This window comes from Cornus florida, unplaced genomic scaffold (assembly GCF_030987335.1).
Source record: "Cornus florida cultivar Cherokee Brave unplaced genomic scaffold, ASM3098733v1 CherokeeBrave_3.0.0_Hap2_Chr02, whole genome shotgun sequence".
In the NCBI taxonomy this organism is placed as follows: Eukaryota; Viridiplantae; Streptophyta; class Magnoliopsida; order Cornales; family Cornaceae; genus Cornus; species Cornus florida.
This window is the reverse complement of record NW_026775572.1, coordinates 68601376-68615253: the sequence shown is the minus strand read 5'-3', so window position 1 is coordinate 68615253 and position 13878 is coordinate 68601376. Positions and strand designations below refer to the sequence as shown.

General features: G+C 32.8%; 1 protein-coding gene across 5 annotated transcripts; it reads right to left on the bottom strand.

Annotated features, from left to right (window-relative positions):
- Positions 1-1959: 1959 nt before the first annotated feature.
- LOC132295246 (uncharacterized) lies at positions 1960-12513 on the bottom strand. 5 transcript variants are annotated; one of them, XM_059793430.1, is made up of 11 exons: positions 11983-12513; positions 11783-11835; positions 9162-9333; positions 8931-9036; positions 8880-8896; positions 8600-8803; positions 8380-8469; positions 8167-8271; positions 2467-2637; positions 2307-2381; positions 1960-2222 (listed from the first exon to the last, which is right to left on the bottom strand). In XM_059793430.1, the coding sequence occupies exons 6-11, from the start codon at positions 8780-8782 to the stop codon at positions 2187-2189; spliced, it is 660 nt and encodes a 219-aa protein (XP_059649413.1). In that variant the 5' UTR covers positions 8783-8803; positions 8880-8896; positions 8931-9036; positions 9162-9333; positions 11783-11835; positions 11983-12513; the 3' UTR covers positions 1960-2186. The 5 variants fall into 5 exon arrangements, with proteins under 5 accessions (XP_059649413.1, XP_059649412.1, XP_059649409.1 ...); XM_059793429.1 differs by having other exon boundaries at positions 2313-2381; positions 2512-2637; positions 8880-9036; XM_059793426.1 differs by having other exon boundaries at positions 8880-9036; positions 11983-12512.
- Between the last annotated feature and the right edge of the window lie 1365 nt (positions 12514-13878).

The following is a 13878-nucleotide window of genomic DNA, read 5'->3' as shown; positions in this document are numbered from 1 at the left end:
CGGTTTACTTTGGACTGCACAGTCCATGAGGTTTTTCCCACACAAATAATTGATCTATTTTACGAATTGGGGTTTCCTCGCTAAAAATCATGGTGTCATCTCTAACTCTTACTTTCCTTTATTTTATCTTGCATGTGATTAATTAATTAATTACTAAAACAAGTATAGATTAGAAAGACACAAACCTTTTTCTAAACATACAAAACCTTCTAAATATTCCACTACGTACAACTCACAAATTGGTATCAGAGATAATTCTACACATTAAGTTGATCTTTGTGGAAAGTTTTATTTGATTTCAAAATTTTGTTTTTATCATTTATTATGCGTTGAAAAAATGTGGTTCTAATCAACGTGGTCCTTTATTTGAAGAAAACAATTACAATTTTTGGAAATCAAAGATGAGAGCTTATTTGCAAAATTCAAGAGGTAAAACTTGGGCTTTTGTTAAATCTGGTTATACACCACCTACAAAAGATAAATTGTGGATGGTAAAGTAGAAAAGGTTTTAAAAGATGTCTTTGCTTTTATTGTTGTTGAAACTGAGCATAATAATGCTAATGAAAAAGCTTAATATGCAATTATTAATTATGTTGTTTCATCTGAATATGCTAATTTCTTATTGTAAAACTGCTAAAGACGCTTGGAATATTTTGCAAGTTACTCATGAAGGGACTTCAAAAGTGAAGTTATCCAAAATTCAGATGCTTTCTCATAACTTTGGGAACATCGTGATGAAACAAGATGAATCATTTTCTGATTTTTATTCTAGTCTTCTTGAAATTATTTCTGAACTGAGACGTATACTTAGGCAAAAGAGTTAATGATAAGAAAATCTGAGGAAAAATCTAAAGGTCTTTACCTAAAAGATTTCAAATAAGAATAAAAACTATCACTGAACATTGGGATTTGAAAAATTTTGAGATGCAGAATTTTGATACAAATCAGAAGGAGAAGAATCTTACTTTAAAATCAATACAGGTTGAGAATTCTGTTGATGACAACTCTGATGATAATTTTGCTTTTCTATCAAGGCAATTCAATCAGATATTGCAAAAACAATAGATTAAAAGGAATGGAAATATAGTCAATCCTCAAAATTTTGACAAGGCATCGAAATTTAGATTTAATGAAAAAAAAACTGAATTCACTTGCTGGAATTGTGGTGGCAAAGGTCACCTAGCCAATATTTGTCCTAGTCCTAAGAAAGATCAAAATGATAGGGATAAAGGAAAAATAATGAAAGTTTCTATTTCTGATAATTCTGCTTCTAGTGATAATGACTCTCCTCATGATAATTGCAATGATTTTTCTTATATCACTCTTCTTAAAAAAAGGTCCTCATATTGTTACGTTATCTAGCTCTGATATTTCAAATAATGAAGACAATGAAGTTCTAGATGAACAGGTTCAAGAGGAAGAAAATGATGAAGAAAGATTGAAGAAGATGGTTGAAGAAACTATTGAAGTCAAACTGGCAATCAATAAGTTAGTTAGCAAAGGAGCTTATCCAAGCAAAAGGGGAGAATGAAGATCTAAGAAAACAGATTAATGAAGGAAAAAGAAAAGATTTTGAAATCGATTCAATCATCACTGAGCCACTACAACAGTTTTGATTTTTACCAGCGCTTAAAAGCCTTAACAAGCACTGATTGAATTACCAGCGCTTCTTCTAAAACGCTGGTAAATCCAGTGTCGGTAGGTCTTTACCAGCGCTTTTGGAGAAGTGCTGGTAAAGAGCCTTTACCAGCGCTTTTTGGAATAGTGCTAGTAAAGGGTTATTTGAAAAAAAAAAAAAAAAAAAAAATTAATATTTTTTTTCCCATTATTGTTTTTGGAAAAAAATTTCTTCACGACTACTAAATGCATCCTAACACAAGTCAATATAAAAATACCATCCAAATTTTTTTTACAAACAACCACAAGTTAACCTTGCCAATATGAAAAATACCATCCAAATTGACTACTAATACCACCACAAGTTAAGCTAGTAAAAAATGTATACTAATACAACCACAAGTTAACCTGTCAATATGAAAATACCATCCAAATTGTCTAGATAAAGATACTAAATGTCACACAAAAAGAATTAAGAATTTTTAACAAATGTAGTACAAGTTTTTCAAAAAGAACCCATCCAAGGCGAAGGAAATTCAAAAAGCACAGCCACGACCCCATCTTCAACTTCAACAAGTCTTCTTGCCCATTTGATTTGAATTCCCCTACATTTTTTATAAATTCATTAAGCGCACATTATAATAAATGAAAATTTAACATATATATAAGAGAAATTAAAAGTTCATAACCTTAACTGAATTGGCATCACGACTAGAAAATGGATTTGGGGATACTCTAGGAGGAGCATTTAAAGAATCAGAATCCTTCAAAATAACAAAACAAAATACATGAAATCTTGGCATAAGTAAACATATATTTAGTAAATAGTAAAACTAATAATAAATATACATGTCCACTATAATTTTGTTGTTGCATCTGCATTAGCATAGCCACCTGTCGTTGTAAATTTTCCAACTTGTCGTCGTAGTTGGCTCGTAAATTTTCCAACTTGTTGTCATAGTCGGCTTGCATTTTTGAAATCGTCTCCTGCAACTCTACATGTGTAGCGCGTGCCTCCTCCTGAGATTTTTTAGCATTATTAATCAGTTCAGCTTTACTAGGAGAGGGCCCCCAAACATCGCTTAGTGTAAGCCCGAAGCCAAGCATCCACACACGACCAGTTCTCTCTTCTCCCCTCACAATGGAGAACAAATCATTGGGAGCTGCCAATAGGCGAGTCAGAGTAACTTTTTTGAAGTTCTCTTATATTTTCCTACCAAAAAAAAAAAAAAAAAAAATTTGAACTACCATGACATACTACTATGAAACATCCAAAACTGAAAACCCTAGATTCTAAATAAAGCACAAAAGAACTGAAATCCCAACAAGCTATGTACATGTAATGCTTAAATATACATGTGCATGTATAATATATATACACACACACACACCTTAGCTTTCATGACAAAAACAAAAGATTTTAAATGAAGTAAATAGAGAAAAAAAAAAATCAAATTTTTATCAAATTAGTAGTTCTTTTAATACATTATGCTAAAGTATACACTTAATAAAAAATGTAATCGAGTCGTTATAGAAGAGGAAAAATCAAATTAGTAGTCTTTTGAGGTACCAGACATTGTGCTAAAGTATACAATATGATTAAAGAAATTGCCAACTTATGAATACTGTTGTTTATGTCTAAATTTGAATGTCCCATCTAATTGAAAAATCTTATATAGGTAATTGGACAAAAGACTTGGTGTGCAATTATTATTATAGGACACATAATTCTATGTCTTTTATTTAATTAGATTCACTAGGCAAAAGTTGTGAGGGGCGTGAATCTAATTAAAGGATGGATACGAAAGCAATCTATTAGTCTTGTTTTCAGTTCTGAAAAGATTCTCTTAACAAATTAGAATTCTTTTTTTAGGTTTTTTAATTCGCCTAAAAATTTTCTCTAGTTCAGAATCGTATTTAAGTGTTGGTTTTGATAAGGAACGACAACCTAATATGCACTATGTCCAATGATAAAAGAGTAATAAAAATAAATATATATATATATATATTTTTTTTTTTGATGCCTAAACGTTTAAACACGTTCAATTTCGTTTTAGCTACATACTAATTTGGATTTTTTTTAAAAAAATTCCATTTCGATACACGTAGTCCCAATCTTACCAAATAAAAGTAATCCGAATAAAAAATTAGTCAATAAAGGTTCCTAAATTGTTGATTAATCCCCTTGGACAAGTACCATATTGTCCGATTACTTAATCCAACACTTTTTAAATGGTAAATCATATTTAATCACCAATCTCAATGCAACAGCACATATAATACGCCAATAAAAAATAATGTGTTCAAAAATGTGTGTGAAAATTGTACATCATTTGATAATTGCTCCTTAAGTATTTGAGCCGGCAGTGAATCCTGATGCAAACCAACTACAAACCACCAAGAAATTATTTCATATATTATAAAAGGCTTATATCTAGGATTCAATTATTTAATACAACTTCTTGTTATCTATAATTTACGTACAAATTGCCATGCTTGATGAGATCATATTGAATACAATGGGAGAACTGTCCCAAAACAAGCAAAATCAACAATAATTACAAGTTTACAACGTTTTGATTGTTGCATGAACACGAACAGTGCCCCGTGGTTGTAAACGCTGTAAACGAACAATAATTTACGTTGTAAACGTTTTGATTGTTGCATGAACACGAACAGTGCCCAGTGGTTGTCCTCTTAGTAGGAGTTCTCCTTATCATAGGAGTCCATCTATACTTTCTATCTTTTTTTTTTTTCTTTTTTTCTGTTATTTAAAATAATTGCATACTTTAAGTAGGATTTACCTGGCCAAAAACTTGACACAATGGAAGTGAATACAAACTACAAGCATGTAACTCATGATACCCATCATGATATTATTGCATGCACACTTGTTACTGTTCCAATTTATACTTCTTTAAATATATGTTCTTTTGCTTTATTAGTGGGTTGGTAATAATTACTACTAAATACTTTGGAATTAAGTACTGCTAAAAGTAAGTACTGCTAAGATTCACTAGGCAAAAATTGTGTCCTAGTGAATGCTTATTCAATCAAGCATGAAAACAAGGGTTCATGTATGGGGGACACGCACTTTTGGAATAATATGCATAAAGTTCAGTTTGCATCCAATCTATAACCTTCAGCGCATATCCCATGGCAAGGTAATGGCTTTAGTTACTAATCATTGTTTTGTTAAGCTTTGTTGATTATCTTAAATTCCAATCTATTGTTTATTTGGCATAAGTTATAAAGTTAATCTGATCTCCATAATTTTATCAGCTAATTGATTGACATTATATGTTCTGTATAAATCAAATATAAAATTTTGCATATAATTAAAATGAAGGCTCCTATTAGCAAAATGCTTTTAAAAGCTAAAATAGATTCAAAAAGAAGAGAGAGATTTTACTTCTCTAATCATAATTGTTTTCAATAAAAGAAAAGAAAAAAGAAAAATAGAGGAGGAAAATTACTGTCTCAGCTGATATGATAATGTGCATCTTCTCATGCTTGGACATTTAATGAACCTGAGATAGCATTTTCAAGTTTCATCTATGAATTTGGACTGTCTCGTGTAAAGATTACCAATTTCTGTTTGGGCGTGGTGTTTTAGGAGATGTCTCTCTTTTGTTTTGGTTAACTCCTCTGTAAGCTTTGTTTTGGGTTATGCCCTGTCCAATGGGCTGATCTGTTGTCGAGTGTTGTGGGCCTGTGGAATGCCCCTTGTAATACTATACAGTTTTTTTTTTTTTCTATTTAATCCTTACTTACCCGGAAAAAAAATAATAAAATAAAATAAAGATTACCAATTCCTCACTGTAGCAACGCAGCATATATCAATAATTACTTGATTGGGTGAGTGATAACAATTTCTTAATTAGTTTTTTGAAGATGGAAATCTTTTCAGAACTGAAAAAAAAAAAAAAAAAGAATCTGAATTGGATTAGAAATCTGCAGAGATTGAATCTGAAACAATTTTTATCAACATGCCAAGCTTTTTGAAGATGGAAATCTTTTCAGAACTGAAAAAAAAAAAAAAAAAAAAAGGAATCTGAATTGGATTAGAAATCTGCAGAGATAGAATCTGAAACAATTTTTACCAACATGCCAAGTTTTTTGAAGATGGAAATCTTTTCAGAACTGAAAGAAAAAAAAAAAAAAAAAAAGAAGAATCTGAATTGGATTAGAAATCTGCAGAGATTGAATCTGAAACAATTTTTATAAACATGCCAAGCTTTTTGAAGATGGAAATATTGTGATAAACTATCAACTCAAATTTCTATCTTCAAAAAACTTGTTTGTTGAGGGATTTACTTATTATCCTTAAAGAGTGGGGCCAAGAGAAGTATTTGGAAAACAAGGGGATGGAAAGGAAATTTTTTTGTCGCCTAGCAGTAGAAAGGTGTTAAAAGCTATGCTTACCCTCTTATGCAATATCTTACTTCAAGCTCCCGAAATTTTTTTATGACAGGTTGAAGAAAAATGGTTTCAGTTTTGGTGGGCTGTTTGGGAGGAAAAGTTTAAAACTCGTTGAATTAGTTGGGATTGTATGGTGAAACCTAAGTCATGCGGTGGGTTGGGTTTCCGGGATGTGGAGGCTTTCAACCTTACTCTTCTAGCTTATATGGGGTGGAGATTTCAAGTGCAGAAGACTGATTTGTTGTTTGAAGTTTTGAAAGGAAAGTATTTTCCTTCCTTAGATTTTTTGAAAGCTGGGAAGGGGCATAATCCATCTTGGGTTTGGAGAAGTATCTTGGCAGCTAGAGCAGTGATGGAAAAGGGGTTGCCACTAAGGTAGGAAATGGGAAAAGTATTTTTTGTTGGGAGGATAATTGGATTCCTCAATCAAAAAAATTTAGGCCATCCACCGTTGCTGATTTATTTTTAGGCTTTTCGAGTTTTAGATCTCATTGATGTTCGGACTAATCCTGGAAGCCTACTCTCATTTCTCAGGTACTTTGCTCTTCTGATGCTCAAAAAATTCTCTAACTTCCACTTAGTGTAGTGGAACAAGAAGATAAAATGGTATCAGGATATGATAAAAGGGGTATGTAGTAGCTTTGGAGCTTTGTAAAGGGCGGGATCAAGGTAGCAGTGAAAATCATTAATTATTTCAGAATTGAGCTTGAACTGCTATGGTTAATTATGTGCATTTTTTCTTGAGTGTTGGATTATTGAGTATTGGCAGACTACTACTATGCACAAGGTCAAATAAGTTAAGAATAAATTTTTGATATCTATTTCATTTGAGAATAAAGATGTATTCTCCAAATTCAAAAGATTCTTGAATTGGAGGATGTGATTAGGGTGTGGGCTATATCACTAATATTATTATGGTGATGTTATGTAATGGAGGATGCACGTTGTTTTTACATTTTTCTTATTTGGTGTGTCCTGCGAATTCGGAGGATGTATCATTACTCTTTAACAAAACTAACAAGATATCTGTAAGTTTTCACAATGATACATCATATAAGGATCTGTATTTGTTTCGGGGTGAATCTACAAATCTATAAAGCATTGTTAATTTATTTTTAAAATATAAGATATTTAAACACGTAATTAGTAATATAAGTTTCAAGCTATAAATTTTTTCTATGACAGTCTAATTTGTCGAGTGGAAGTTGTTTCCAATTAATCTGATTTTTTTCCACGACCTTGTTATAGGGCAAAGTGGTCAAATTGATTTCTAATTACACAGAGTAATATTAAAAAAGAAAATAAAAAACTTTGCCTCCCAAAGTTATGACTTATATTTCTAAATTTGTGCACCTTTGTTTTTTTCTGTAACTTGATACGAGAAAAATTAGGATGCTCAAGCAAATATTAATGTTTTTACCTTAGAAAAGCTAAATTGAAATGAAATCTATGCAAATCAATAGAGGTATGTTCTTCGAAGAGATAACAATATTACTAAATACCAATTCATCTAGCATGATTACGTTCGAGATTTATAAAGTTCTCAAATGGGTGTAATAGCATCGTTACATTGAATTATTGAAACCTTCTATACACATATTTATCTATATACTCTATAATATAGATATATAGAGATAAATTTGTGGTTGAAAACTACTATAAATTGTTGCCTCTCATCAACTGGGAATTGCAAATCAAGAGATCCAAGTGTTGAAAGCTTGTAGAGTTGATTGTTTATCACAATAATTACAATGATCATCATGAACAAGTGTTTAGTGGCCCTTTACGTAGCTTGTATATAATATTTGAAGTTGTCTACATTCAAAAGACTATTGCCACAATATATGAGTAACAAATTAACACAAACAACAAACAACAAACAACAAATAGCAAATACTTCTTCTCCACAACACAAATCAATCAACAAGAAGCCTCCACATACAATGATCCCATACTCCCATGCTTTTCAACAAATACAAGAAAGTAAATTGCCTCCACATGGGCCGATGATTTAAAAATTGGTCACTTCAAGGCACATGACCCCCTAATACAGCGTAAAGAGTTTAAAAATTGGTCACTTCAAGGCACATGACCCCCTTTTTGCAAAATGGAAGTGTGAAAACTTACAATCATCTCTGAAGCAGCAGCATCAGTAGCTTTGCCATCCTTATTTACATGTGTGCGGATGAATAAATCTGCACGAGAGAGCTGAATACCTTCGTCTTCCTCAATCTATAAAAGAATACATTGTAATATATATTATTTACCACTAACATTTATAATCATTCAACGACATAAGAATTGAAATAATTTATATTTTCCATAAAAACTTCAACTAACCTCGACAGAAATACGTGCAAAGCTTTTTGTCCCTGTAGTATGCATCATTGTCTGCTTCCCACGACGTTCTTTATTTTTTTTGTTAACCTTCTACAAAAAGTGAGAAAAAGTAAAAGTTCTTTGAGCAAAGAACATTCCACCTAAAATAATGACTGAAAACATATAAACTATAAATTCAACTCATTGACTTCAAAAAACATTGTGATAGATGGAGGATTACCTTCGCCATAGGCGTACCCCAATGCCTAACCAAAAATTCCCAATGCTTCTTTTCAACATTAGGTGGTAGGTTTGCCAATCTTTCTTCATCTGTATCCCTAACTGAGTAGTATTCATTTTTTAACTCACACTTGTACCCCTTCCATTTTTTTTCGATGGAGGATATTGTCCACTGTTTTGTCATGATTCCCACATCATATTTTCCCTGAAAATGTGATAATTGTTGTATGTTAGTCCAATTTTTCCATAAAAATTATTTTAATGTTATGGAAGGGTTTTACCTTTACAATGTTCCACATATCCTCCTTCAGCTGTTTAGGCATCTCCCACCAAGTTTTGTAGCACAAAGGAGCTAATTCACCCTTTCGGGCAAGTGTTCCCAGATAATTAGTTTATGTACCACTCCCAGGACCGATCGGCTGTCCAAACTTATTAACCCTAAACAAAAATTAACAATTGTAGATGTTTAGTACAAAAATAAAGATAGAAATCCTTTTTTCTCCTTCATATTGAATATAGTCTAATTATGTAAACTATATAAGATGATCTATATATATATGTACCTTAAAGGTAATAAGGTTTTCGCGTCTATGATATTCTTGCATCGTGTCGGACCCCGTCTCTTCTTCGGCGGTGGTTGGGATGATTTTGAAGTTGAAGCTTTGGTATTTTGTTCACTCACTTTTTCCACTTCACTAACCGTTCGTTTCATTGTTAACTTATTATTTATCCTTCCTAGAAAAGCAAACAAAAAAGTGAGAATTCAGTTAAGAGAATGCAATCAAATTGTTAAAAAAAGACAATAAAATTGTAATTCAACACAACATCTAAACATCAGCACTGGCAATTTAATAACTATGACATAGTGGTAATTATTGACTCTTGTTCCAAGTCAAAGTATTAAGTTGGATCCAATGCAACTGATTACAAGCCAATCTGTAATGCCATCGAGAATCGATGAATAAAATAGCTAATGGACGATAGATATATAGTTGAGCAAGATCAACAATTCAGTCGAAATCTTTGCTCGAAGACGGCATGATGGCTTGGTTTGTTCAAAACAAACCATGCCGGAGAAGTCATCGGGAGTTTTGAAAGTTTTGGTATCTTTTAAATTGATGAAAGAAGATGAAGAAGGAAATGTCAAAGCCATTCTCTTTTTTCTTGGTGTTTTGAAGAGATAAGAGAGGGATTTGTACGAATTGATGAAGGCATTGAGGGTATATTTATAGAAGAAAAAGTATATTTAGGTTGGAAGGAGACAATGTTGGTGGGCTCTAGTTTAAAAGGGAAAAAGTGCAAAAATCATTATCTGCTCACCTTTTCAAAGTCATATTTCTTAATGTGCAATTACCATTTCAAGTCATACTTCTTCATGTGCAAGTTAAATGCAGGGACTGAAAAGGGATGATTTTTTATGGGTTTTAAATTTCTGTGGTCACTATCAGATATATGTCTCTGTTGTGGTATATTCTATGAAGAGTAAATTAGTAATCATAGAGTTTTTAATTTGCACAAAGTAGTTCTTGTACCCCACATATGACTTTTAGGACAGTAAAGGTTTCTTTAATCTCATGAGATTGTGAAGTATCAGCTCTAGGACTTGCACATTGATTATTTAATTACCGACCTGTCTATAATATCCTGAGATGATACAGCCCCTTGAAGATATCTTGGGCTTATATTAGCTACACCTGTCGTAGTTTAGATTAAATTTTCAGTGCTTTATGGTTATTTAGTTTAAGTTGGTCAATTGGCCATTATGTAGGTTTATCTGCGTGCCTCAGATTAGATAAAAGATGTAGATATTTTAGACTGTATTAATGTGCCATTATTGGTTTATCTGCTTACCTCAGATTAGATAAAAGACGTAGATATTCTAGATTGTATTAATGTGCCATTATAGGTTTACCTGCATGCCTCAGATTAGATAAAAGATATAGATGTTCTGGATTGTATTAATGTGCCGACCAAAGGTGTTATTTTTTTCCTATTCCCTCTATTTTCAAAATATTCTTACTCAAATTTAAGTTTGCCAATTTGTTTGAGATCATTTTGTTTACCATAAATAGTATCTTTTATACTTCTATTTGAACGTCTAGCTCCACCTCCACTTCTTCAAGATACTATGATAACACTTCTATTACCGTGCTATGCTAACCTTACAATGACTTTGCTAATCATTATTTTTTCTTAGTTGGTACTCTCTCACACACACATGCCTCGTAAACAATTTCTCATACCTCAATAACTTTTGTTCCTTCAATTTTGATTTAAAAAATAAAGTGGGAATTTGCACATATAGCTACAGGAGAAAGGAAATTAGGTGGTCAGTTTCCTCCAAATATTCGGCCATATATCTTGGTGTATAATATAACAATGGACGATTTAGCTTTCGCCACAACCTGCAAACCCCACAAACTTAGCTAAGTTCCCTTTGGTCGACATATATGTGGATGAAAAAACATTTTAAATTCTCAGTGTTGTTTGCATTTGGTTGGTTTAGGATAACATGATTGGAGGGTTTTTCCAAGGAAAAGTGTGTGGTGGTAACAAATTCTGAAAAACATTTTAAATTCAGAATTTCCTTTTTATAGCAAATTAATCTCAACTAAGAGTTACAACAAATTATAAAATAATCAAGGAATACAGTACTTAAGACACAATAACAGTAATATAGAATAAAATCAGTGGTCGGCCCTATAGTAACAATAAAAAATCATGTAGTTAGAAATTTTATCCCACTACGGAGAGTAATTTTATATTCATCCGTCTAAGTCGACATTGATGATTGCACGATTGCACTAATTCTAATCATGAAAGAAATACATTCCAAATATAATGAATAAGTATAACCCAGAAAAGCACAAAACTTCAGCATATAATCATCAACGCATGTCTGAAGAGGGGAAAAAATTTTATACACAGAATATAAAATTAATAAACCCTAAAACAAATTTGCATGTATATATATATGGAGGCGAATTACAAATAGATATGAATAAATTTTGAAACTTTTCTGAATTCAGCGGTTGAAATCAAAGATCCAAATCCTCCAACCTCGACCTGGATTTTGATTGATAAATTTATTGACGAAACTAAAAACAATAATTTTCCCGGCAACACAAAACAACTAAAATCTGGAAGCCCAATTTGTAAAAGCTACGAAAATAGATAGACCTACCTGAAATGTGAAACGATCGCAATCGAGGCTTTGAAGTCAATGGATATAATAGACTGAAAAAAATATTTCAATCAGAACCATAATAAGAATCATAAACCAAAAATTAGAAAAACCTAAAGATTATTTTAGTTATGGAGATTTCCCTATATATATATATAATATCGACAAAGAGAAAGCTTCAAGAGAAAGGGGGTACTTACCAACAAGAGAGAGAGGATGAGTAGGATCCGTGAGGGGAAGAGAGAGAATTTGAAATTGAGGTACTTCCGTTAATTGGGGGTTCACTTGCTACACCAGTTAGGGAAGGGGGAATGTGATGTTCACCGGATACACTATTGACTTAGTGACTGAACTAGGGGATCCATCTTGTTTATCGCCGGATAACTCTATGAAACAGAAGGGACGGGACGGGCAGGACGAAGAGAGTTACCTCATAGGGAATCGGAGATTGAGATCGTTTAGATGGAGGTTTTTCAGATGGAAAAACGGCCTCTGAAACGCAGGTGGAAGAATTGCTTCAGCTGAGAAATGGTGGTGGAGAGAGAGGGATGAGAGAGAGAGAGCCTACGATGAGCTAAAGTAATGGAGATCGAGCGTGAGAGATCAAGACGGAGCAGATCGAGATAGCAGAGAGGAAGAGAAGGCTGAGGGACGAACCAAAAGGGGAGATGGATAAATTAGGGCTAAATCAAATTGAAATGGAAAAGTGGAATATAGTGTTTTAATGGAACAAAAGAAAACGACGCAGTTTAGACATGTAATATTCTACATGCATAAATAAGCGGAGGGAAAAGAGTGGAGGGAAGGAGAAAAAATTGGAGGGAATGGAAGGGTGCTATACCAGCGCTTTTCCTTAAAGGGCCGATACTGTAATACTAATACCAGCGCTTTTTCTTAAAGTGCGGGTACTGTAACACCAATACCAGCAACACCAATACCAGCGCTTTCCCTTAAAGCGCTAGTACTCACCAACACCAGCACTTCAATAGAAGAAGCGATGGTACTGTAACACCAATACCAGCGCTTTTCGTTAAAGCGCTGGTACTATAACACCTACACCAACGCTTCTATTGAAGTGCTGGTAATGTAACACCAATACCAGCGCTTTTCCTTAAAGCGCTGGTATTGTAACACCTACACCAGCGCTTCAGTAGAAGCGTTGGTACTGTATCACCTATACCAGCGCTCTTCCCAAGAGCACTGGTAAAAGACTAATATATTGTAATGAGCTTACCAGGAAGATCATCATTCTTGAAGATAAGGTAAGTAGTGCTAACTCCTTGAAAGAATATCTTGGTCTAAAAATTGATTATCTTGAACTTAAATTGCAAACTGCACAAGATAAACTGAAAGGTTTCACTATGGGTCAAGTAAATTTGAATAAGATGATCAACATGGGTAAGAATGTAAATGATAAAACTGGGTTATGTTTTGTTAAAGGCTCATCTAGTAGTCAAGGTAAAACAATTTTTGTTAAACTTGCTGATAATTCTATGCCTGATCTATGTTTGCCTGATGCATTGCATTATGATATGTCTTATGTGCTTATACTGTTGCAATGCACTTTTTGTGGTAAGAATGGACATAAATATCACTCATGTTTTCATAGGAAAAAGAAAGATTTTTCTAAAATCCATTCTCATGATGTTCATGCAAAGAAAAATGTGTGTTCTAAGAATAAAAAGAATTTTGTGTCACTTAAGAATTCTAAAACTGAAAATTTGCCTAAGAAAGAGGTAAAATGTGAAAAAGAATTTCAGGAAGTGAGAGTGAAAACTATGTGTATCAAAAAAGTTGATTTGATCAATTATATGCCTGTTAAGTTCGTGGAACTAGTTTCCAAAAGGACTTCACCTTCAAACTAAGTCCTAGGATATTTAGTGATCATGGTTTATGCTTACATTCAAATTTTGTTACCATTGGATCACTTGTTAGGGTTTGGTTTATGTGTTGAGTTTTGATTATATTCATCATGATACATGTGTGAAAATTCTTTCAATGAATTTATAATCTATCTTTGAACGCAAATTGAGACACATGATGATTTGATAAAAATAGATTATTGGCTTCTAATCTATACAATGAAAGAAAATTTG

Bases quoted from the DNA above. Each gene is read 5' to 3' on its own strand.
- LOC132295246 (XM_059793426.1), bottom strand. From the start codon at position 8,921: ATGCCTAAACAGCTGAAGGAGGATATGTGGAACATTGTAAAG. The intron at 8,804-8,879 runs GTAAAACCCTTC...TCACATTTTCAG, and splicing joins ATATGTGGAACATTGTAAAG to GGAAAATATGATGTGGGAAT. The intron at 8,272-8,379 runs GTTAGTTGAAGT...ATTCTTTTATAG, and splicing joins TTGCACGTATTTCTGTCGAG to ATTGAGGAAGACGAAGGTAT.